The following is a 26,121-nucleotide window of genomic DNA, read 5'->3' on the forward strand; positions in this document are numbered from 1 at the left end:
TCAGGCAGAGGCTGCCACGACGCCAGTAGCCAGGGAATCCTTACATTGCCTTGGAAGCAGAGCAAGCTGGATCTCAAACTCTGTGGGAGCAGCCGCCACCATCATCACACGGGCCAGGCCGACTGGCTCAAGGTTTAAGGACCTAGCCTAGGTTCAATTACCATTTACTGTGTGACCCTGGCCTTGTCACTTAGTTTTCTCTACGCCTCAGTTCCCCATCATTACAATACAGATAACAGCACTGTCTTGTCTCAGAGGGCTGTCGGAGGATAAATGCATTGAAGATCATGAGGCGCTCAGATACCCCGGTGGCGGGGGGGCCACAGAAGCAAGTACCCACTGAGCGGAGGAAGAAAAGCCGGCTCAGGCACCATGTAACTCTTCGGATCAGATCTGAAAGATCCGGGTCCTGTCGGCAGGTGTCTCCCCCTCCGACCAGCTCAGCGATCAGCCCTACACACCACACCCCTCTTCGTTGCTGGCAGAGAGCTGCGGAGCACTTAGCCCAGAGACACTCAGTATTCCGGTCACTGAGTCATTCACAAGAGGTGCACGCTGGCAGGAGGCACGCTTCACAGTTGAAGGGGAGAAGGGAGAAAAAAGGAGAAGAATATTACAGAGGTAGATTTATGGGTGGAAAATGACACATTACCACCATATTTTATCCACATTTAAATGAGAGATGTGTTAAGGGCCAGGGAATACACAGGGCCCAGATACAAGCAGGCCAGCACAGTCACTCCAGAACATCCAATCTCTTCATCACCATTAGGCCGTGCTTGATTTTTACATGCAAGGAGGGGAAATTACACCCAGGCCCTGCTAGTGGATTTTAATTTTGTTTTTTAAATAAAGCACTTCTGAAGCACAGAACTGTGCAATGCAGAGGCATGGAACTAACCCTCACCCCAGGCCCAGCAGATCCATGCTTCACTCCACCGCAGGGAGAGGAAGAGTGGCCCATGGTTAAGTGACTGCACTGGCACTGCAGAGATCTGGGCTCTGTTCCCGGCCAAGTCACTGCTTTGTGCCTCAGTTTCCCATCTTCTAAGGGCGGGGGGGGAGACAAAATACTTCCTTTGTCTATTTCAACTGCAATCTCTTTAGGGGAGTGCCTAACCAATGAGGTCCTGATCTCCTGGTGCTAATGTAATACAAACACCTATCCAGTTTTAAAAAGCATGAAAACACTTCTTTTTATTTCTCTTTATAATCCCTCTCCATCCATCCTCGTTGATACTGGTGCCAGTCATGGTGCCTTGTCTACACTAGGGATATTTTCTAAAAGCTTCTCACCCTGGCTAAACACCAGGGGGAGCCCGAACGCAGACAAAGCCCCTGCAGCCATCTATAACTCCACATCAATCGAACATCTTCAGCCACGTCTAATAGACAGTCTGTTAAAAGGACTATGGACATAGGAGCCATGTCTACACTAGGGATTCTAATGTCACTAAAAGCCATCCGTGGTGTTAGCAATGGGGGAGGGAGAGTGTATCTTCCCTAGTGTGGAAACAGAGTCAGTGCTTTGCCCTTTCCAGACAACTGGGTTCTAGCTCAGAGAGTGCTGGAAGGCTTAAAAACTCAGGCCCCGATCCTGCGCTTGCATCTCCACATGCAGATGCCTGGGCTAATGCAGAGCCTTGAACGGAGGCTCTGGGCAGCCTTCTACTCATGTGGATCCAGTTACAGGAGTAGGGTCAGAGCTTACAGACGCAGAGAGAACGGGTGATGCCACTCGGCTGAGGTTCCACAGCCATCTATGGCAAGTGGGGGAATAGACCTAGAGCCCATTCCTCTCTCCCAACTCCTCCCCAGCCCACAGACAGCTATTTTAACCTTGAAGGTTCATTGGTTTGAATACCGTTCGCGTAGCGCCCCCTAGAGGGGAGTGGCTACGAGTTATTTTAGGACTGTGCAAACAGTTGAAAACAGCTTTTTCTGACTACCTCTCTGATTCGACACACAAGGCAGCAGCTAATTCCTGCCTTCCAGCAGGTACAAGGCCTCAAGCACTCAAAGAGACCCGTCAGCTCAGCACCGCAGACGTGCCCTTCACCCATGGCAACGCAGCCCATGAACAGGGCATCTCACAGAGCAGCGCAGAAGCCCCTTTCTCATCCTGTATTTGCAAGGGGGAGTGATTGGGGGGTTGTGATTAAAACAAACAAAACAAAAACAAAAATAGACGAATTAATCAATTCCTGCACCAGTCACCTGATCATTTGAAGGTAGTGGCAGGGGAAGAGGGATAAATAGTTGCTTGGATTCTAGTTGCGTACAAAGCATCCGACGGGCAAACCATCTCTTCGCTTGCACTTGTACAACTGACTGAAACCATTTGAGCAAATCTCTCTCTTTCCCCCCACCCACTAAATTTCTTTAACACATGCGACCAAGTGCCAGCCTCAAACCATATCATTGGCGGCTTTATGTTAAAAGCCGCAGTGTAAAAAAGCAGCAGCAGCTTGCAGCTACGCAGCCGTGGGGTGCAATTTCACTGGCTCTGAAGCCAAGCAGGATTGTGCCTGCTCAGTACCTGGATGGAAGGCCATGGAAGTAGTGCTGGGAATTCACTAAGCATGATTTTCTCCGAGCCGGTACGGAACAGGGGGCTGCTATCTTTTAGCCGAACAGTAAAACCAACTTTGGGGTCAGCAAAGCTTATGTGGCCTCTTTCAGAAGCTGGGATGTTAATCCAGGGACCCCTGGCAGACCAAAATTCAGGTAATAACGTTCTCCGCTCCCTCATCTATTTCCTCTGCCTTGGACAGAGTGTTCTGCACTTCCTAGGCAAAGCCACTATTTTACAGCTAGAAATAGGTGTCGTCTTACATTTCTACAGCACCTCACATCCTCAAGCACTTCAACAAGGTCTCTGAGGCGCGCTCAACTCACCACTGCAATATGGCTGCATTGTGCCTACCAGTTGTGCCCAGGGGTCACTACACTGGCCACCGGGGCATGGCATTTACATACGAGAGCATATAGATCCTGGGGACGGCAGAGACATTTACAGGGGAGGGTAGAGTAGGGTTTGAGTTCAGCCTATGCTAAACCACAAACACGCATGTCCTGGAGCAAAACGTCTGGTGATAGTCCACACTGAAGTGTGATCGTTCACTCGAGTTAAGACAGGACCAAACCCTACTCAAACAAACATAGACCTGCCAGCACCTGCTGCCTTCTGTTTTGTATCCGCTCTTTCCTACCCACAGACCTTGGGCTGCTCCATCCAGCGTAAGCCGAGGGTTTGCAGCAAGCCAAATTTAGAGCACAAACCTCTCCAGCGGGCAGCTGCCATGCGAAAGGGCCTATCACAGAGGCCACATCTACACTATGATCGCTTTGCCAGGATAGTTATACCAGTAAAGCACTCCTAGTGCGGCCACGGCAGATACCCTCAAAAGGTAGCTTTGGCCAGTATGGCTTATTCCACACACAGTCCTGAGCTAAACAAGCTACAGAAGTGCAGCGGTTTGCTACATGTACCTCCCCCCGCCCCACACACACACCAAACATCTCCCTCTGCAGGGTCTCGAAAGAGATTTGCCCAGCACCACATGCCAGTTCTGTGAAAGGGGATACGTTTCTCCTATACGGGGCAGGGACGGAGCTCTGGAAGGGAACCAAACTGCATTCTCCCCCTCTCCAGCCCGGCTCAGCATGAGCCACTGTGCTCAGTAACACAACGCGCCCATGAGGAGCCTGTCCTTTGGGCCCTGTTCTGTCCTGCATCCCTCATATCTCCACCTCTCCTTTACTGTCGTTCAAACCCTCCCACGTGCCATTAAAAATGCTGAACATCCTCTTCCCTTCCAAGGAAAACAAACTCGGCTTTCAGCTCGGGCAGGCGTTCGGGGAGCTGTTTAAACAAGAGTTCCCCCCTCAGCCTCCCTCTCCCGTCCCCCCTCCCGGCTAACAGGAATATTTTCACACACACCCCTGCCCTGTCCCAGGCGTTTGATTCCTGTCTGTCACTGAGTGATGAGGACAAAGGGTGAGGAGTCAGGAAAAGGTCTGAGCCACTTTGTTCATGGGCTGGATACGAACTTTGGATGAACTCCGCTGGGAGAGAGAGAGCAAAGCAGCGTGCAGTGGAACGCACCAGGCATAGCTCATGCCACACTCCTCCAAAAAAAGCCTGGAACAACGGAAAGGGGGGGGGTGGGGTGGGGAGAGAGGCACAGCCCCCATCCCCACTGCAGCAACTGGCCTCCAGCTCCCTGCTCTGAGGAGACACCCTTCCCAGGAGGCCCAGTCAATACAGCGGGAGGCCGAGGCAGCCTTTTCTCAAACAAATCTGCTAGCAGCGGGCCAGGGGCCAACCGCAAGGGCTTGCATTTTTAAAGCAACCAAATGGGCCTCATGGGTTGAACCAGCCTTCGGGGGCGGGGGGGGGGGGGGGTGGTGGGGGGGCAGCGATGTAGCCTGCAGCCCGTAGTTAGGGATCACAGCAACCTCCAAGCTAATCCGAGCTTTTGATTCCCCACCTTCTGCCCTAAGCCTTGCCTAAGGGGCAAAAATATAAGCCCAGCACTGGGGGCGCAGGTTTGAGAGCTTATGACCAAGAGGTTTTACCTCCAGTGGTGAAATCGAGGGTGTAATTGACACTGCTTCCCCCCGGCCCCAGACCACCTGCCCAGGGCTGGCCTTTGGGATCTGTCAAGCCCTCAGCGACAAAGTTCCCCCCGCACTTTTGAAGGGCAAAGGCAAACCCATTTGCAGCTGGAGGGCCCTGCGGTTATATTCTGCCTTACAGGTATTAATCAATCATTCCCTCTTGGGCTGCCAATGACAGCAGTAGGGCTACCACAAATTTCCTCCCAGCTGAGCAGCTGATGTGGCCTCTAGCCACAAAGGGGGTGTCTCTTTTCACTTCATAGCCAGAGGCAGGCTAGCCACGTCAATACTGAGCAGGCCCGAGAGCGAAGGAGGCCCGCGTTCGAACCCGGGCTCTGCCCCAGACTCCTTCCAGGGCTGCAGAGGAAAGGCCCTCAGCCAGGACTTTCCGAACGGCACACGTGACCTGCATGACTGCGCATGTGTCTGCAGCGAATGGACCACAGCAGGGTGTGGGGGGCTCTTGTGTCTCATCTTCGCAAGTGATGCAATTATGAAGCTACCATGGGTGGCGAAGGTGCCAGATATAAATCTGTTTAATAAGCCTGGCCTCTTCAAATACAAATACAATGACATACGCGCACCTTTGCACATCTCCTATTCAAGCACAGAGGTCAAAGCTTATGAGCGCACACAGGGGTGTCGGCAATTCCCACACATTTCTGGGCATGCCCATTTGAAAATTGGAACCGATGTAAATCAGCCGTTCTAAAGCCCCGTTCCCCAGAGGATCTCAGTGTTTTACACGTGAGAGGACCAGCCTAGGCACAGAGAGGTTAAGTGACTTAGCCAAGGCCACATTGTGAGTCAGTTGCAGAGTCTGGCCCAGTACCCCAGGGCCCCAGTTCCCAGCTGTGTGCTCTTATCACCTTCCCAGGCTGGAGGAGGTGCAGTGCTGGTGGCCTTCTTATTCCCCCAGCCATAACACAACAAACAAGCCAGGTACTGACATGACACCTAAGTACTGCCCCACGCGCCTGATGCAGAGGCCACTGAAGCCAACGGCGAGACCTCCACTGATCTCGCTGGCGATGGGTTCGGCCCCATGCGCATCGCAGCGAGCATGGAACAGGCTGAATTCCACAGCCAGGGCAGTGACTTCAGTGGCCTTTATGACAGGCAGGGAACTTGCAGAGGTGGACGGGTTCCCAAGAGAACTGCTCTCCATTCCCAGCCAAGCTTGGGTGGAGAAGAAGATTCTGGGAATCCTTGATACATGTTAAAAAAGACCCCGCTCTCCCCTCCGCCTCAAAAAACCGAACAGAGAAACAGGCTCCACCGGAGACAGAAAACCCCTTATCTCCTACGGGATCATCCATCCCAAAGGCAGGTTCCCCATAGCTCCAAACGACTCAGGAATTTGGCTACAGTGCACACACAAGAACCCAGATCTCTCCGAGGTAAGTGCAGAATTGACCCAGCAGCTGGCTATTGCAACAACAGCCCCTCTCCGCTGAGGATCTGGCACCAGTCACAAACAAGACCCCAGAAGAACAAACTTGAGGGACGACCCACATCTTACAGAGACACAGAAACAATCATCTACCATATACACCGCCTTTCTTCCCCTCAGGACCATCTGTAAATCACATGGGGAGTGCGAAAATCTTGGAGACACCTAAAGGATCAAACTAAAAACCATCTCAGGAGAAGACTGAGACTCATCCGCCGCCAAAGAACACAGAAACAGAAACCTACAGGAGTCTGCTCCCAGGCTTGCTCAAAAAGACTGGTGGGGGGATGGGGGACTTCAAAAAGCTTCCCTGCCAACACAGTCCAGCTAGAAATAGCTTTGGTCAGAGAGCACGGACAGCAGACGGGTAAGCAGACAGCAAGAGAAGGGAAGCGGGCAAGAGGTCAGCTGGGATTGGATGGTAACCTGATTCGCGGAAGGGTAGGAGACGCTGTTGCTGTTGGATCCAGAGATGTTTTGAAAACAGTAAATAAAAGGCCAAGAGAGGGAAAAGAGTGAAGGGAGAGGAGCAGGCCAAATTCTGGAAGAAAAAAGAAAAAAAAAATCAGCTTTTATTGTTGCCTGGAACCCGAGAAGGAGACCAATTAAAGCGATAACTCCCCTCCGCCCTCCTTTCAAAGGGGTTGTCTAGTCTGCTTCCTAAATCTGATTCTCATTTGTCTTTATATGGTTCTCGTTTGTTCTTCCTTCAGCTCCCCTCCCCTCTCCCCACAAAATCTAAGATAGCTGCAAAAAGCACTTATTTAAAGAGCAGATGAAGGGAGGGCATTCCGATGGGGCTACATGTTCCCTCTTCCCCAAAATCAGGGCTAAGCTGCAGCCAGGAATCAACAGGGCACACCTCTCTCCAAGAAGGGGCTTTGCCTTAAAGGTGAAATAGGAATTACTTTGAATGCGCACACAGTCCCTTATTCAGCTAGGGAAAACTTGGGGACTCGCAGATAAAAAGGTATTAGCAACAGGGGAACCAATGTGCATTGATGCTAAAGCTGCCCGCCAGTATAGCAGGGCCTTAGGTCAAGTGTTAAAGGTCTTGTAAAATGAGAATCAGTCCCCGAATCTCTGAAGAGGAAAGAATCATCTAAACGAAAACCCCAGATCCAAGTAATCCTGCCCCTGGATATCTGATGCCTCTACCTGATTTGCAAGCTTCTGAGCATTCATCTTCTCCCATGAACGCCGATCTGAAACCTGATCTGGACCCGGGGTTTTGGTATAGGGCCATCTCTGTTTGTAAGTTAGAGCCATGTTTAATGACATCCCAGATCCTGGTTCAGGATTCAACATTTCCCTCCGCTCTAGATGATCACATCAGGGTAAGGAACACAGTGCCACATGCTGAGTTAGTGATGCCTTCCACTCTGGCACGGGACATGAAGAGTCTCAAACTGGTCTTGGCCAATAAAAACCTGACAGTTCACTTTTATCGTGTGTCTGCTACATGGAGACCTATCCCTAAGTATACCCACACCACGCGTATCACCAGAATACCTGGGTACCTTCCAAGACCGCAAGAGGATGAAGAGCAGCAAAGGAGATGAGTGACTTAGGAAGGACAGGATGAATTTAAATAAAAAAGAAAATATAGGGAAAAATTTCATACCAATGCGATCTATCAGACTGGGGAATAGTCAAGGGAATTGGTGGGAGCCCTGACACTTTAAACATTTGAAGCTGGGAGAGGCAAAGCACTGAAGAGGATATTGTAGGGACAGGGCTGCACTGGCCCCTAGGTAATGGGCCACACAGCATCTCAGAGATGCTCTCAGATTTTATGGCCCTGCCTACTTCTCCACTAGAAAAAGGTGACCGGTGAAGACAATCATTATCAGCAATGGGTCCTGAGAACATCATAGCTGCTAATGCGAATGAGACAAAATAGTTCTCAATACTACTATGGAAAGCAGAAGAGACTCGGTTGCCCATTCTCTTGGTAGCTTTGGGAATGAAAACCTAGATATACAGTGAAAGGGAAACTGACCCATCAAGCTTTGCCATCCAAGAAACAGAAGCACTGATGGCCAAACTTAAAAAGATTGTTAAAATTATTTCAGTTTTAATCATCCTACAGCGTTCCAGTTGGACACAAGTAGGGACTGAAAGACAAGCCAGAAACCTCTATTTTCTCAGTTTCTTTATTCCACAGTGCACGCACGCGCACACCCACGCACATTACCAGGTCTGACCAACCTTGTGCACAGACATCTAGAACATGCGTTCCACAGAGCAATTCTACAGTGTAGTCTGCAGAACTCTCCTTTTCAACCACCTAGGAGAGTCATGTGCTAAGGTCTTAGATTAGGAATCTGGAAATCTGAGTTCTAGATGCAGGTTGCCACAGACTTCCAGAAAGACCTTTAGCAAGTCACTTAGCCCATTTCCCCATCTATAAGAAGGCAATAGGTTAAGAGGAACTGTCAGATTGGACCAGACTGGAGGTCCCTCTAGCCCAGCATTCTGTTTAGGGCAGTGGCCAGCACCAGATGCTCCAGAGGAAGGTGCAGAACCCCCCCACCCAGTAGGTAGATGTGGGGAGAACTGCTCCCCCATTAATGTCTCATCCTAATCCCTACTAGTCATATATTGGTGTAAAACCTGAAGCATGAGGTTTTATATTCCTTTTGATTCTAATTTTTAATCACTAACTCCGCATAGTCTTGCTATCAATACAAAATGTCCAATCCTTTTTGAAGCTTGCTAGGTTCTTGGTGTTAATGGCATCATGTGGCAGTGAGTTCCACTGTTTTATGCATTGTCTGGAAAAAAAAAAATCTCATTTTTATCAGTTTTAAATTTGCCACCTTCCAATTTCATTGAACACCCCCTGCTGCTTGTGTTAGGAGATCAAGAGCTTCTGTTCTCCCAAGTCTACCTTTTTTATACCCCTCATTTTAAAGATTTATTCATCTCCTTTCTAATGTAAAAAATCCCAGTCTGGCTTCATTTTTGTCATGTCTGAACATTCCTCTAATTCTGCAATATCCTTTTTGAGAGGTGGTGATCAGTACTGCACACAATGTTCTAGATAAGGGCATACCACCAATTTATATAAGGACATCTGTATTGTTTTCCTTATATCCTGCTGGCTTTTTTGACTGCAGCTCCAGCTGGGGGTGGATGGTCAGTGTCCCTGGACCTAAATCCCTGTCTCTATTCACCGAAAAACTTCCTTGTGGCGCTTCCATCCAGGCAAAGGGATCTGGACATGTCTGAGCCAGTCCGCACGGCTACAGACATGAAGGACTTCAGCAGGATCAATTTCTCTGGGTCAGTGATAAAGGATGATGGCCCAGTTCCCCCATGATGACCCACCACTACCCTGTCATCCCACCAGATGGAGCGTCACAGACACAGTGCAAGCCCAGCCACCCTGGCTTCTAGTACACGGAATAAGTCCCCTGGACTGACCTGGAAGAGGAGTGGACACCCCATCTACTAAGGCTGCCATCGGTGGCAGTGAGGTCCCCTTCTAGGGAGTTAGACCTTGTCAGAGAGGACGACCTGAGGCTGAAAGTCTCCAGACATGCCCCAGAAGATCACGAGAATGAGAGAAGGGGCTGAGGGGGTCAGCGAGACCAGAGCTCTGGGGTCCTCCATAGGAAGATGTAGCTCCTGATGAGCATCTCTTTAGAGTACCACCAACTTTTACCTCCTGTCCAGGGCCAGAAAAGGTCTCCCCTTGCTGCGGCTCTCAATCCGTCTCCTCCCCCTTCCTTGGGAACCCAAACAAGTCTCTAGAGGAGCCGAAGAGGCTGGTGACAGAGGGGATGGGGCCCTTCCAGCTGTTTCTTTGGGGAGAACAAGAAGGGGTCCCTGGGAGGAGGGAGCAGCGAGCCAGCATAGGCCTTGCAGAGCTGAGATCGCCAGGTGCAGGACCTGACCTGTTGCGATCCTTTTCGCACCCCGTCTGTAGCATGGATCCTTTCCTGGGAGGCCCCTCCTTGTGCCTCACCCCCAGCAAGCACTGGCTGTGCAGATCTGGAGGTAGCCACTGGTCCAGCCGTTCTGCCGCACAGGAGCACACAAGGCATGTCCTGCCAGGGGGCTGCAGTCAGTGTGCACAGGCTGGCTCGCAGTGGGCTGGAGCAGAAGAGGCAGAGCTTCCATCTCCTGCATCTGCTCTGGTTGAAGGGAGGTGGAGCAAGCAGAGAAACATCAGGCAGGGGAGGCAGGAGACAGCTGGGAAGCACAGACCGGGCATTATAATCCTCTCTATCCAGAATGGCTACTGTGTGTGACAGACAGAAGGAACAGCCAGCATCTGGGAGGGTTAGAAGCCACACCCCAGAAACCAGCAATCCTCCTCCTGATCCCTGGTGCCCTACAGCCAAAGGCCCATTGCCCAGAGCCTTACAGTCAGACAATCTAATGACAGGGGCTCAGAAAGCAGCCCAACTTCTTCCACCCAGGAGTAGGACAGGCAGGAGAGAGCGAGCAGAAGGGCATTGCTACAGGGCCTTCTCGCACACACATAGTAAAATTCATTAACCAATTAACCCACCCACCTCTCCGCTGGGAGGCAGGTAAATAACCATGAGCCCTGTTTTACAGATGAGGAAACAGACACAGCGCTTAAGGCTCAGCTCCTCAAAGAAAGCAAGGAGCCCAGATACCTTTGTGGATCTGGGCCTCAGCGTTCAGCGACCCATCGCTGCAGAGGCAGAAGGTCTTGAATTCCACTTCCACACGCATTGATCTAGACCTGTGATCGCCGGCAGCTCTTTGCCGCACATGATATTAAACCATGGTGTGACTGAATTATTAACCAACCTAAGTTATTAACCAACCAGGCTGCTTTTACTATGTTCTGAACCAATTGCAGTTAATAAAATAATAATACTTGGTCAGTCATTTTGCTGTGAGAATATATTATATATATACCCACACACACACCAAAATACACACATTAAATATTTCCTGCCATACTGTTTAAATAGGATTGTACAGTACTATAGTAAATGAACCAATGAAATTCACACTGCTGTGGCTCATTTGCGTAATGCCGATCAATAATTTGACTCCTGCACCACAGAGGCCTGAGTATCCGTGAGCTAGACCACATTGCCGGAGATGGACAGCCAGCCAGCCTTAGCAAAGGGAAGCAGCAGATTGGACTGCGAGCTCTCAGGGACCATCTTGTTACTTGTCCATACAGCGTCTAACCCAATGGGGCCCTGATCTTTCCCAGGTGCTACCTCAATGAGCATAACAGCAGATAAGCATCCCCCTATTATTAATTCCCAGGGAAAGTCAGAGCCACTGCTTGCTTGGCTTGGCTCCCACCCACCAATGAGGAATCAGGGTCATGGAGAGGCAGGATCAGCTGCTCCACCCCGCTTTGAAGCTTAAGCCACCCAGGTGAGCAAATGTTATAGAATGGCCCTGCCAGACAGAAAGTAAATTCCAGCCAGCTGGGGAAATGCCAAGCTGACTCAGGCCACAGGTTCTGCAAATAGCAATAGGAGACCTTGAGGGGGAAAGAGGCCCTGCTCTGTCAGACACTTCAATAGTTCATCCTCCCGGTGGGGCTGCAGTGGAGAGCCCCCACTCCTTGCACCAGTGGAAGGATGTTTGCTCAGGTATTCGCAGAGTGAGGAAATGAAATATTTGCTACTGAGCTCGGAGACCTTTCAGGCCAACCGCAGGAGCAGAATTCCCCCACCACCTTAGCAGCATCACATGCAACAGACAGCAGCCCCCGTATCTGCCCCATGCACAAGCAGAGTAGGTGCCGACCCCACCGTGCAGGGCACTGTATGCACAGGACACCCTGGCTCAGGGAGATGCACTTATCTTTATGCCTCTTTTGAATCTTTACTCTTGATGTGTTAAAATGGCCCAAGTGTTCCAAGAGTGCCTACAACTTTGGGTGCCCAGTTTGACACCCCAGTTTTCAGAAGCGGCAGGCCACCTAGCCTCTGCAAATTGGGTCCCCTTCAAAAGGTTTCAAGATAGGCACCCAAGCAACTTATGCGTCCAAAATCACCAGCAATTTGAGGCTGAAGCAGGTAAGAGGCTGACTCATATCCAAAGGAATAAATATTCCACAAGGTGCTCTCCATATACAAAGCTTAAGAAACTGCATTACTTCAGTTAACAAGTGTGTAAGTCAAGTCACTGCTCCTCAGATTTTTAATTTCCCCAAACAGCATCAGCACTTTGGCAATCTCTCCTGACTGGGTTCAACAGCCAGGGATAGCCCATGCATTTGCCGCAAACTCACTTCCCTGTATACTGCAGCTCCCACTCCCTCTGAACTCAGGGGGAGTTTGGCCCCTAACTCCAAAGATTTGAATTTTAAAAGATTCCGACTGTAGAGGGCTCTTTAATTTAGCAGACAAGAGCATAACATGGATCTCAACGTTGGAAGATGAAGCTAAACAAATTTAGACTAGAAATAAAGGCCCGATTTCTAAATGGGGGTAATTAACGATTTATGACAACTTACCAAGGGAGGTGGTAGATTCTCCATAACTTGAAGTCTTTACCAGGACTCGATGCGTCTCTAACAGAGATGCTCTAGCCCAACCAGAAGTTATGGTCTGATGCAATAATTAATGGGTGAAATTCTATGCCCTGTTTTATACTGGAGATCAGATTCAATGATCAAAATAAACCCTCTTCTGACCTGAAAAATCTAATTTTGTCCAGTGACATTCATATCATGATATTCCAAAGCGCAACTTAATGCAAAAAAAAAAAAAAAAAAAAAAAGATTAAAAGATTAAAACATCTATAATCCTGCCATCTTAAATGTTTTCAAAAGTCAGGAACTTCACACTTTATGCATAACCTTAAGTCTGCCCCTTGTATAGTTCTTGACTGCAGTGAAACTGGTAGATGTCTATCCATGCCATGGCTAGCATGCTCTAACTGTTATATCACATTTAACACTTCATTGTACTGTCAAATCACTGCAGAATCAGACCAGGAGCCCACATAAACTGAGTGTGTGTGTTTGTATATGCGTGCGCATACAGACACACAAAGAGCTTGCATTTTTCAAAGTTTATTCTGAAAGAACAAAAATAAATGTTTCAGATTATTATAGGCAGACAGTCTCCCTCTAGGTTCCAACCTCGCAAAACATTTGATGAGACAGGGACTACTCACAGCAAATAAAATTAAGCACGTGCCTATGTCTTTGTAGGACCTGGGACTCAGCCCAGCTACTGGGAATCGGGCCGCAAAGAACAGTGAAGAGACTTCGGAACCAGGTACTGTAGTTTTGAAGGTCACCTTTCATTACTCATTTCTTATTCTGCAGTGATGCTGATTAGTAAAATGTTATCTAACAGGAGAGAAACTAGATTTTCTTCTTCTAGTGTCTAAGGCGCACAGTCAGGTAGTTTAGGGCAAATATTTTGGTAGAAGAACCTAGATGTGAAACTAACTAAAAACAGAACCTGAAACTGACCAGCTTAGTTTCACTGCCCATGGTGAGTGGAAAAAAGAAACTAAAATCAAGGCATCCTCAGCAGTTGGGAAATGCAAATTACATTTTTAAAATCTATTCAGTTTTAGCTAATTTTTCCAATGTAGTTGACATGAAATGCTGAAAGTAATTATTTTAATTATCATAGTTATTAGTAACACGGGTAGGGATTTTTTTTTTTTTTTTTTTTTTTTTTTTTACACTAGCTGATTTTTCACCTTCTTAAAAACAAGGTGGGAAAATTGCCCCTTTTGTTTAGCATGAGCAAAACGTTATTTTGGGTAAGCTCTTTTCTACAAATAAAAGATCATTAAAGTCGCATGCATGTTTTAGATACCCCCTCAAAATATACATTGAAGCCTATTATATCCAGCTAGATTGCTTTGGCATTTCCCAAAAATATACAAGAGCAATGCACAATGTACTGCATTTCTATGTTGCAGGCACAGGTAGATGGTTTCATCTGGTGGAGACATGGATATACACAGCTCAGTAAAGTAGTGTCCAGCAACAGCGATCTCTGTGCAGCTCCCCCATAAAGCTGCCTGATCCTTTTCGAGTCTAATGTTTGCTGTCGGGAAAACCAGAATGTAAAAAAAAGAAAGAAAATCTGTATCAGGTTTTTAAACAATTAAATTACTGCTGGTGGTTTTCCCCGTCCCCCCAGCTCTATTCACCAGACCAGAAGAAAGCTATTAAGGGGTGGCAAGACAGGCTCGTGACTGCAGATGGGAAAGATGGAACAGCAGGGAAAAGATGAATATGGGGAAAGATGGGAAGAAGTGACCCAAATTAAAGAGGGGCAGAAATATGGGAACCTCCCACTAAAATCCAAGATCTGTTAGTCCCTGCCTCAGAGCACATGGCCAGTCTCTCTGGCAAATGTATCTGAAGAGTTACACATGCACACACACAACTTGGATGTTGCCTGCAAGAGATCCCTGTGACAGACAACTCTGACCAAAGAACAGAGCAGAGGATCCAGTTTGCTGGATTCTGTAACCAAGGCCAGTAGTAGGCTTTTCCCCCATTCTGCACTCTGATTTAGGCCTAGTCTACTCTTAAAATTTAGGATGATGTAGCTCTGGAGCTCAGGAGCATGAAAAACCCACATCCCCCAGTGGCAGAGCTCTGCCAATGTAACCCCTGGTGTAGACGCAGCAAGGTCAATGGAAGAACGCTTCCATCAGCCTAAGACAGGTCTACACTCAAAAGTTAAGTTGATCCAGTTACATTGCTCAGGGGTGTGAAAACTCCACACCGCTGCACAATGGAGTTAAGCCGACCTAGCCCCCGGTGTAGACAGCACTAGGTTAGCGGAAGAATTCTTCCTTTGACCTAGCTACCGCCTTGCAGGGAGGAGGATTAACCCCTCCCATAGCTGTAGCGAGGGTCTACACTCAAGCACTACAGCAACACAGCTGCAGAGGAGTTGCCATAGGGTTTCAAGCGTCGACAAGTCCCTCGCCACCGTCGCTGGGCGCTGACTTGTCGACACTCGAAACCCTACAGCGGCTCCGTTGCAGTTGCACCGCTCTTGCACTTCAGTGTAGACACTCGCTACAGCAATGGGAGGAGTTCTTCCATCGGTGGTGTTAATCCACCTCCTCTGCTAAAGCCCTGGAAAAACTCGACAGCGGCAAGGCGTAGACATGGCCTTTGTTTAGGGAGCAATCCTTTAACTGAAAATAAACTCTCTCAGCCTGTCACTGCCGAGCAGCATGCACCGCGGGATTCGTTGATTCATAAAATGGAGACTGGGGTTTCTCCCCCCTCTGCCACCCATCCCCTCCGAACAACTGTATCCCATAATGCATTGCTGAAGGACTAGCTTCCCACTGCGAGTGCACTGGTCACAATAATACTGTTCTAGCTAAAAAGGAGGGAGAAGGGAGCGGTTTACTGGCACGAGGGCAAGTGACTAATTCTTTGGTTAATTTGGGTTTCATTTACAAAAAGTTATTCTTCAATAAATAGCCTCCTATGTCTCTCATCAACTCTCCATTTCAGGAGAAAATGTCTCCCATCTCCCTGTGCCTGTATGCTTAATTCCTCTCCCACTCTGTTATCGGCCAGAGAACTGAACGCTTTAATTTATTCAGCATCTTCACACTACTGCTTTCTGTCATTTATACCTATACTGCCCGCTGTCTCTTGTTATTTAACTTTGCGAAGCAGTTGGGGCCGGAACGCCTGCGAGAGAGGCTGTGCAGAACACAGCCTGATCCGGCTACTTTTCCAATCGTTATTTTCATTTTCAGACAGGGAAGCCTCTGCTCAAAGCCAAAAGGAAGGAATTTACACGGAAACCCAGTGATCCACCAAGTAGCCCTTCTATTGATTGCGGAAGGGAAGTGACTGAAGGCATAGCGCTGTGGCCGTGGCACTTTCATGCCCACACACTTGGCTCTTGGCTGGGGCTTTTAGGAACTACTCTAACGAATAACCTATAGTGAAATAGTGTGCTGTACATAATGTTCTTATATTTTACTGTAGCTTATTGAACAGACTGCTATATTATTGTAGCTCCTAAAAGCTCCATTGTGCTAGGCACTGTACGTGTACACGATAAGTCAGGCCATGCCTGGGAAGCGTACAATCTAAATAGACACAGGAATATTTTACAGATGAAGGCCCAGAGGTCACAATGAGCAGAGTGGGGCACTCAACCCACTGCAGTGCTTTGACCACAGGACCACCCTTTCTCTGCAAAGGCGAGCAGGCAAGAAATGTAAATCTCACCCACAGTGGGCATGGTGCACCCTCTCCAGAGCATCTAGTCCAGGGGTGATGGCAGGCAGTCTCATGAATGAATGCTGCCGAGGCAACACCACAAGTTCGGGAGGCTGCAACGGACTAATCCAGCAGGAATTCCACCTCATCCCAACGCATCTTCCGATCCAGCCACCCAACCCGAAGTACCCCGACGCCACCTGACACGCACAGGAGAGATTTAAGACCAATCAAAGCCTATCCCCGAGCAAGACAGAGCCGGCCAGGGGACTCGCCTCACGTCAGGCCCCCTAGTTAAACAAGGCCACCAGTCTGCACGATTCAGCTCCCTCTGGATAACGCAGGGGGGATCACATCCATCTCCGCAGCTACTGGCAAGTTTATTTGGCATCACGGACACAAAAAAATCCCTGTCACCCCATAGTGCCCCAGATGTCCTCCTCATTGCCAGGCTGGAGTCAATCGCAGGCCTCCAGTTTCCACCTCCTTTCACACTGCCTCGCCAGTTCTGATTCTGATAATTTTGTCTGCTCTGTTCTAAGGGGGGAGGGGGAGGATCTTTGTACAGACCCCCACCCTCCCGTCCCCTCCTCTCAACAGTAGAGAAAGTACAATTAAAACTAAAGCTTTTGGACATTTCAGCAGCACAGAGGGACCTGCACCTGAGTGGAGAGCTGCATTTATCATCCCCACTAGGCAGGTCCCACCAATAGATACTCTGTTTGTCTTCAGTCCCAGTCTGGGCTGCTGGTTTATGCCCCATCCTCATTCACACCCCACGCCCTGTCGCGCTGCAAACTTTTCCCTTCCAAGGGTGCACATGGTCTCCAATTAAGTCAACCCCCCCCCCCCGCCCCAAAAACCCCTTTCCCTCTGTGCAGTTATTTCCTTCATTCCTATTTTTCTTCCTTTCCCTCTAAAGATGCTACGTTTCTGGAACTAATTGAATCAAGAGTCCTGCAAAGGCTTTCGCGGCCAGCATCTGGCAACCTTCAGGGGCCTACACCAAGCTGCGTTTGTTGGGGCAGAAAAGTCTAAACCTCCCCCACTCTTCCCCTCCCACCCACCCACCCCCCCCACCGGTTGTATATTCTTAAACCAACCTCGAGGCACATGCCAACTGTGGATCCAATGCAAGGTCGCCAGGAGAACAGTGCACAGCTCAAAAGGGCAGCTAAAGACATTTGAACAGCAGCCGCTTAAAAAAAAAAAAGCAGCACAATTCTAAACCCTGCTTTGCTTTGGAGAGGAGAGGGGAGCGCTGGAACCAAGGCTGGGATTTGCAGAGGAGCCTGAAGGAGTTAGGACTCTGATTCCGCTGTGGGAAGACAACAGCAGTGGAAGCAGGATCAGGCCCTAAGTACACAACTGCCACTGACATTCTAATGTGGGTGTTTTATGCTCCTTGGGCTCCTCTGCTGACTCCCAGCTTAAGGGAAGAACAGGAAATTGAGGGCAGAGTTTTAAAGTGATGCATAAAGGTCAAAAAGCAGAGCCGAAAAAAAGCTGCCCCATGCTACCCTATCCTATAAAGGGCAGACAGGGCCTTGGTTTGGCCATTCTCTCACTGATAAGATGTACCCCAGGAAACATTCACTTGCATACAACACATGCTTGGCCCTCCTTTTTTTCTTCCAGCTTTAAAGAAAGAAATGAAAGGGGGGAGGGAGAGAAAAGAAAAGAAACCCCATACCGTAATTGCTATATTAAAAAGAAATGGCAGGCAAGAATAATAAGGGCGGTGTCAGAAGTGAAATACAGTAGCAGACATTAAAAAAAAAGAGAGAGACTACAGTTCTATGATGGGGGTGTTAATTGAACACAGAGAAAGGCAGAGAGCTAGAAAGAACAAAGGGGTGCTAAGGAAGCAAAAAACAAAAAAAATAAATAAAATATTCTACCTCCTCCAAAGAGCTGATTTGAGTTAACTTTCATGAAGATAATACATAGGAGAAGGGTGGCTAAGAAGTGCCTTATGTAGCTACTATGTTCAAAATTTAAACACAAAAACAAAACAAAAAAACCCAAAAAACAAACAAACAAACCAAAACCACTAACAACAATTGCACAGCTAATCATTGCTGTCTAGAAATTTATTAAATGGAATATTTAATCTGTTGGGGGTGTATTAATTTTCCTTTTATACCTGAATTACTTTGACACATAGAAGGGAAAAAATAATTTAGAAATTTTTTAAAAAAAAAAACTCAGGGTCTTTTTAAATAAAACATGTTTCACATTCCCACGTCCACAAAAGAAGCGAAAAAGCGAATATCCCATCTAATGTTTAAGGAGGAGCAATCGGATTAAATGATCATAGATCCTGCATTCACCTTCTCTCTCTTCTCCATTTCCCATCAAACGAGATGGGAGTTGGAAAAGGCTCACAGCTGAAATAGACGCTGCTGCATTTTGACAGCAGATATTTTCCAGTTTGCTATCCAAGGACCGCACGTCTGCGTTTGCCTTGCCTGATTCCTCTACTTAGCAATTCTGCTCAGGCAGAGAATCATCTTTTAAAAAAAAAAAAAACACACACACAGGAACCCCCACCCCTTGCAAACTTTTCAAAATTGCCAGTGCAATTTTTTTATTTAAATTTCTATTGACTGGGAAATCAATTGCATTTGAGACAATGATGACTTCTATTTTTATTATTATTTTATTCCAAAAAGCCAATTAGCCATTTGAAGCTAGTCCTACCAATTAGCCCCCAACGAAGCAACCAAAAAAGAAGGGAAAACACTGCAAATTAGCAGAGACTAATCATGTGTACATTTAAGCAACAATTTTTCCTGCATTCACCTCAAATCAAATCTCTCCACTTACTACTTTTTAAAAGACATCATTCTGAAATAGACAAAAGAAACTAACGGATTCCAGCAAATAGTTTTATATATATATAAAAGCATGCCTATAAATCCTTTAAAATAATTGAAGAGTCAGCTTGCAAAAGGGGACTCCAGCCAGTAAAGACGACCTCTTTTTCTAAACTTCATGGACACTTTGGGTTTGCTCAGACAACGTTAAAGCTATGAAATATTAGCCGTAATGTTGCGAGAGATGGTGGTAAAGTCTCCATCAGGCTCTGGAGTCACTTAAATCAAGCTGTTTGAAAGCAAATCCCCGTTTCCACACATTGTAACGCTTGAGATGGGAAGAGTGGAACACACACACACACGCCCCACCAGAACCACAAGCCACTTGAGTAGCCAGGATTTTATCCGACAATGGATTCCACCCCGCTGACTCCACATCAGAAATTCAGATGTGGGGAGGAAATCTAACTTAGCCCCAACTTTCACCTTTGCACACCTGCACCTTGGATTGCACTAGGCCTGTATGTTCCTTTTGGATGAGGCTCATCTTCGGAAGACCATGGCTACTCAGCTATAGAATTTGGTCCAAGAAAAGAAGAATAAAGATACCACCTGCACCTTTCTTAGTTTCAAGTGTGATGGATTTTTCTTTTCTTCTTCCCCCCCCCCCACCCATTTATAAAGCAAATTATTCTCCATACGCATATAGCAGGGTTGATAAAAATTCATTCCAAATGCCATCCTAATTTACCTCTTTGGGGGGGTTATTCTGTTTAACACAGCAGCCTCCCGTCTAGCAATCCAGCCAGAATGATTAAAGGGAGACAGTACCCATCCACACCTGCTCTTTGTTTGCACTGTCACACTTTGACCTAATGTCTCTCTAGATTTTAATTAGGGGATCGGAATTCACACACCCACTCATTATGGACACTCAAATGCTCCCACCTCACTCCGATTCCCTATAGCCCAACAGCTTCTCCAAAAATTAGAGCGGATGGGGATGTGGGTTGTTGTTTTTCCCGCTGTATTTCCAGTTGCTCTAATTCAAAAAGAATCACCCCCTACAACTTCACGACTGCTTTGATTTCAAACCAGGGCAGATATTGATTAGAGACTGGGCCAACCACCAACATTTTATAGACAACATTCTCAACAAAACAAATAAGAGAAAGGAAGAGGGAGAGAGAGACAGGTCTTTTTCTTGGCTAATAGAAAATAAAAGGAGAGGAAGAAAAGGCACTTGCAGGATTTCCACGGCATCTCTGATATTTATATATACAGCGTCCATTACATTATAGGAACCATATACAGGCTCCATTCTATTATAGGAAATATATAATGAACGGCGTTTCAATAAGGTCAGGCATTGGCAATGCAGCCCTAAGGACTTCAGAGAGTTGAATGCCACTGCTAGGTGCTTTGTCTAGGTTACAAGCTGCTCAAACAACATTTAACAAAGGGCCTCCTTAGTCATATTATATATATTACAAGAGTCAAGTAACCACATTTTCAATCAGCTGCTAACGTGATGAGGCTTATATATTACATATATATATTTTTTTTAAACAGACACAGATTCGGGTTTCCAAAAGCTGCTCTCCCCCACCATGTGTAACTATCAATGTATATCAATTGGGCATGCAATCATATTTATTGTCACTTTCATTCATGTCATGCCCTTGCTTATATAGTTTAGATATGAATTATTGACTGTTACCGTCCTGCTGGTAAAAGGGGAGGGGGGAAAAAAAGGCAAGTAGTTCTCAGCGTGCTAAAAAAGAAGCTGTTGGATCAGGCTGCCTATATGCAGTTCATTTTTCTGGGAGGCATAAGAAAGGATTTTACCCATTTGGAGGGAGGAAAATAAAATTAAAAATTGCAAAAAATAAAATAAATACATGGCGGCGGATGTTGCTAAATGTCCTTCCCTGAGCATCTGTTGTTTAAGATCACCCTTGATTGATGACTGCTATTTTTTAATTGTTGCTTTTAAAATTTAAATGCCCTCCTGGGATGTGTTATAAGTGTGTTAGTGCACGGTAGGAGGTCTGGAAAAGTGGGAACCAGCAGAATGAGTGTTGTGATGTCATTACCGCCCTTACAGGAGAACACCCCCTGCCATAAAACCACAGTACCCTAAAGTAATCAACAATCTAATAGATAGGCTTCCACTAAAGGTATTTGACAACTCTCTCTGTGTGTCATCTGGTGCCAGTGACTGGCAGATACACAGGGATTTTAACTTTATTTAAAATAAAATAAAAAACTTTAGAAGTGTATTTTTATTCTTTTTACCCTTATTTAAGAGACAAACTGAAAACACCTTCTTAGGGGGCTGTTTGTTTTTTAAATCTATTTCCAAACAGTTTTCATAGCAGAGCAATATTTTAAAGCTGTAACAAGAAAGACAATATATTAAAAGCAGCATATGGCAAAAAAAAAAAAAAAGGTTCCATGGGTGAAGATTAATTAATATTTTCTCCTCTTCAACAGATGCCCTACTATGCAATGTTAATGCCCGAAGTGTAAAATATTCCATTTTTCCCTTTAAAATAATACTAAAAAAATAAGAACTTTTGAGGAGAGGGAAATACCCTTAAATCAGAAAAACAAAATCCGCACAAAACCCATAAGAACATCAAAATCCCCATTCCTACCTGTTTTTTCTTTGATTTCACACAAGACGTTAAAAAGGGCCGGCTTCATTCTGTGACAGTTTAAAGCATGTTTCCTGCAAGAAAGAAGCAAGGTTAGGGTGCCATGGCAGCTCAAGACAACTTTCAAAATTGAAATTGGCTAGCATGTGCAAAAGGAGGAGGGAAATACAAATATACCTATAAACAATATACATTTTGGCCAAAACTGCACAGGAAGTCACCGTTCAATAACTTTTAGGACTTTAACTGGTGATCTTTCATCCTTGAGGGGCTACCCACTAACGCAGATAACATAAATTAGGCCAATTTAGGAATTAGTAGCGAAAGCCATTTTCAAGTAAGTGGCATTCACAATCTAGCAGCCCTAGCCAGGCAATTAACAGCCAAAGCCAGGAACATGTGGAAGACAATCTTATTGAAATACACAGCACTGAGATCTGTCTCCCTCCCTCTGACCCCGTCCCCACACTACCCTCCTTTCTATTTAATACACCCATGTGTTCCAATTCATCCTGCAGATGCCCCTCAAAATTTGAAAGGTGCACCAACTGGAACTGTCAATTTCTAGCATTTCAGGACCCAAGTGAAAGAGAATGGAAATGCACTGCCAGGGGCAAACACGCACATCTGGGCACAAAAATTCATTTTTTCATGTTTACATTATGCGTCTTGTGTACATACTGCCTGCTTGCTGATGTTAAGATTCAATTATTGACAATTAGGACACTACACACATTTAAAAAAAAAAACCACACACACACACACCATACACAACCCTCTGCCTGGTGGATTTTTTTTAAATTTTCTTTTCGGGCAGCAGGGATTAGTTATTGTTTTTGAGGGAGGCAGGAGAGTTGCTTGTTTAATTGGCTGGTTGCCTTTAAAACCCATCAGGTGCCCACTTAAGCAAAGAAACAAATGTCATTTTTTTTAGCCATATAATCACTTTGCAAAGGGCTTGGTTGTATAAAGAGCTGTTCCAATCAGGCATCAATTATGGGAATGCTGTTTACCAACTGAAATTATATATAAAGGTGGTGGGAACATCTGGCAAACATTCACTATTATTTTCCTCACCAACCTAAGTCCCCCACCCGACCCCACCTAATGGTAAAAGATTGGTCTATGAAGTCTCTCAAAGGCATAACCCAGAAAAGCCACACTGTCCCTTAGCAAAGAACTCAAATGATCACAGCCATTTGTATATAAACAACGCATATGTGCCACACACACAGAATTAGCAATTTACATCTTTGAAGGAACTTCATAAAAAACTAACATGGGATGCATACGCAGGATTGAAAACCACGCATCGCTGAAAAATACAGTCGGTTTCGCAGCTGAAGAGAAAGTCCTGTAAGGAAGTAGCTGTGGGTAGCCCAGCAAGGCAAAACATGGAGCATCATCCAGGTCTCAAAGTTCTGTTTGTTTTTAATTTGATTGAATGTATATTACACATGCAAAAACACACACACACACAAATTCCTGTAACTTTCAGGATAAAGATTTTCCCCCTCCCTCAGCTCTGTCTGGGCATGAAGTGGGAAATTTCTTCATCCTAAAAGCTAGCAAGCTCTGCTTCTACAACAATCCTATTATATTGGGGTTTTAAGGCTAAGAAGACAGAGAGACCAAATATAATAGCATACCCTCATGCCTTTGGAAGTAGACCCAAGCTAGTTTATTGGGATGCGTGTTTTTCCATGAACAATGTACTCTAGCAATCTGTTCCATTGTGGAACATATGTGCCAGTGAGAACTATACCTCACCTAGAAGCTTTTCTTCAGATAATAAAATTCTAATGTACAGCAGACAATTTTTGGCAACTTTATATTAAAAAAAAAATAAATAACTGAGCCTTCATTTTTCTAAGTTTTGCTAGAGCTTCTCAAAGCTGTCTATTGAGCTTGCATGCGATGAAGTCGAATATGTTCCAGTTAGCAGATTTTTACTGGTTTTTTTCCTTTTTAATATCCCACCATACAAAAAAATCCGTGAATGTCTGTCCCAACCATAAAATGTAGCCTTAGAAGAAAGTGCATTATTTTAAAATGTGTCCAAAGATGATATACCACTTGGTGCATTTTCTATGGAATTCAAAGCAGGCTACTGTGTTTTTAAAATTGTCTACTGTAAAATGAAATACTACAGTGCAAATGCTGAAGAAGAATCAGCTGCCATCCCCAAATCCTACTCCAAAAATGTACATAATCCACACATGGTTCCAATAACACACAGTAGTGTCATAGGTGCCTAATGTGAGGGGTGGAGGGGGGAAAAGAGAAAGAGTGTAGTTTTTGTACATATAGCTGGATTAGACAGTAAACCCACAAGAAACTGACCCAGGTTTTTGTTGCTTTTTTTAAATCCCACCACTCCAAACAAGAATTTGAGTAAGACTTTTTCAATGAATAAAAGCAAATATCCACCCCCCACCCCCATGAAAAGGCCTGTTTTTTTAAAATCCCATGGAAAAGCTTTTCTAAAAGGGCAGATAACTGGCAACAAAGAAAGTGATTTGTTTTTACACACACACAAAAGAGCAAGGAATCAATTTTTTTAGAAATCTTAACCGTCCCAAGACACGGGCAAGAAGGGCGGGATGAAAGGAATGAAAATCAAATAATTTAGCAATAAAGTCTAGCCTGGGACTTTCTCCTCCTGGAATACCACCCAGCAAGATGATGTTCAAAACTTAGCCCTCCTGTCCTGTTCGACTCCAGGCGCCATGGAAGTGAGGAAGGCCGGCTTGAGATCAGAGAGCAGTTTCAAATAGATAGATAAAGACAGACTGATATAATGTAACTATATCATATCACCAGATAGATAGATAGATACACTCGCGATCAATATTTCTCCTGCGGCTCTGGTTCCTTCCCTTCCCCGACCTAGCTGATCTTCAAAGCAGAGAAAGCACAATGAAGAAACCCAGCACCATGCAAGAAGGAAGAGAAGATTTCGCCCGCCCCCCCTTTCACATCTCACCTGGCTTGTGCCTCATCCAAACTCTGATCTGTGATGGTCATGATCTGCTGTAAAATGTCTCCAATGTCTTGTTTCCTGCCTCCCTCGCCCTCTGTCCCTCCTGCTCCATCCTGCATGTGTTGGGACAGGCCGGGATGTCCTGCCATCCCCACCCCAGCATGGGAATGCATCAACCTGGGTTGATCGTCCATCGCCCAAGCTAGCAGCAGCAGTCCCTTTTCTCCTTCCTTCTCCCTCCTGCTCCTTCGGCGCGCCTCCTAGGGAGAAACCAGGCTTTTTATCCTTCACGCTGGCTCCAAATCCTTCTTCTCGGGAGGAGGAAATTAAAAAAAAAAAAAAAAAAGGCAAAACGAGAAAGGGGGGAGGGGGATCCCGTTGCTTCTTGAAGGGAGGGGGGAAGGGGACTCGGGGGGTGGGGAGGGGGAGGAGGGTGACTCCAAAAAGCAAGAAAAATAAAGCTCCTTGCCACTTGAGGGGGAGGATCAGAGCTTGATTCTGGCTGCTTTCTTAGTCCCGGGCTCCTTTTGCAATCGCAGAAATGAGCTATCAGCCTTTAAATCTGCCTCTTAATCCTTTTGCAAATAGGCATTGATCTGGGGAAGGCAGGGGCGAAGGAGGGTTGCAAGGCAAACTTTCCCCCACCCCCCTCCAGCCACAGCCAGAGCGATCTCAAAGGGGGTGGGCTGGTTTGCTTTCTTTCTTTTTTCCTCTCCCCTTCTTCTTGCAAAAGCCAGAGCTCTTCCCCCACCCCAGCAGCAGCAAAGCAAGCAAAATACCCTCCCTTTTCTCTCTGTCTCTGCAAACTCCAGCAGCCCCCTCTGCCTCCTGCTTTTGTTTAGCTCAGGCTCAGGACTCCTGAAACTGACACAGAAAAAAGCCACAGGAGGAGAGAGCCAAGCTGCCCACCCCTCTGCCTTGATTGGCCATCTGGGAAGGGCCCGAGCTCCTCCCACCCCTTCCTCAGACACATACACTCACATCCCCACCCCACCCCCCCAGCTTCCTGTCAATCACCGGGTTCAGAGGTGGGCTGTGCCCTGCTTCCATCCGAAGTCTCCAGTCCTTAAAGGTGCAAAGGGGTCTTTGCAAAAGAAAGTGCACTTGGCCTGTTCCCCGTTCCCCGTCGTCGTCGTCCCCCGATGTGCTTGCTCTTCCTAAGGGAGGGGAAGGCTTCCAACCCGGCCACCCTGCAGCCCTGCGAAAAGAAACAAAAGGAGGTTTATTGCAAACATGCCAACCTACCACTGGTTTACAAGCCTTGCCTGCATGTCCTTGCGAAAGCATTATTTGTAGGTTGGGTAGCAGGGAGGTGCCAGCTGTGATTTAGGAAAAGGGCCTGGTTCGCTCGGCAGACCGGGCAGCCCTCCACCTTCAGAATGAGGAGGCAGGCC

The 26,121-nt window shown here is 46.6% G+C and overlaps 1 protein-coding gene across 6 annotated transcripts in view; it reads right to left on the minus strand.

Annotated features, from left to right (window-relative positions):
- PBX1 (PBX homeobox 1) overlaps nt 1–25,920 on the minus strand; it is a 243,396-nt gene extending 217,476 nt beyond the window's left edge. For 2 of the 6 annotated variants that reach the window (XM_037906079.2, XM_037906077.2), the window contains exons 1-3: nt 25,745–25,760; nt 24,731–24,987; nt 21,745–21,818 (exon numbers count right to left, since the gene is read on the minus strand). In XM_037906079.2, the coding sequence (XP_037762007.1) occupies nt 21,745–21,818; nt 24,731–24,921 (265 nt within the window). In that variant the 5' untranslated portion in view covers nt 24,922–24,987; nt 25,745–25,760. Of the gene's footprint in view, nt 1–21,744; nt 21,819–24,730; nt 25,650–25,744 lie in introns of those variants that run through there. The other 4 variants (XM_043552745.1, XM_043552746.1, XM_037906078.2 and 1 more) reach the window with 4 other exon arrangements.
- Nucleotides 25,921–26,121: the final 201 nt, after the last annotated feature.

This window comes from Chelonia mydas, chromosome 8 (assembly GCF_015237465.2).
Source record: "Chelonia mydas isolate rCheMyd1 chromosome 8, rCheMyd1.pri.v2, whole genome shotgun sequence".
In the NCBI taxonomy this organism is placed as follows: domain Eukaryota; kingdom Metazoa; phylum Chordata; order Testudines; family Cheloniidae; genus Chelonia; species Chelonia mydas.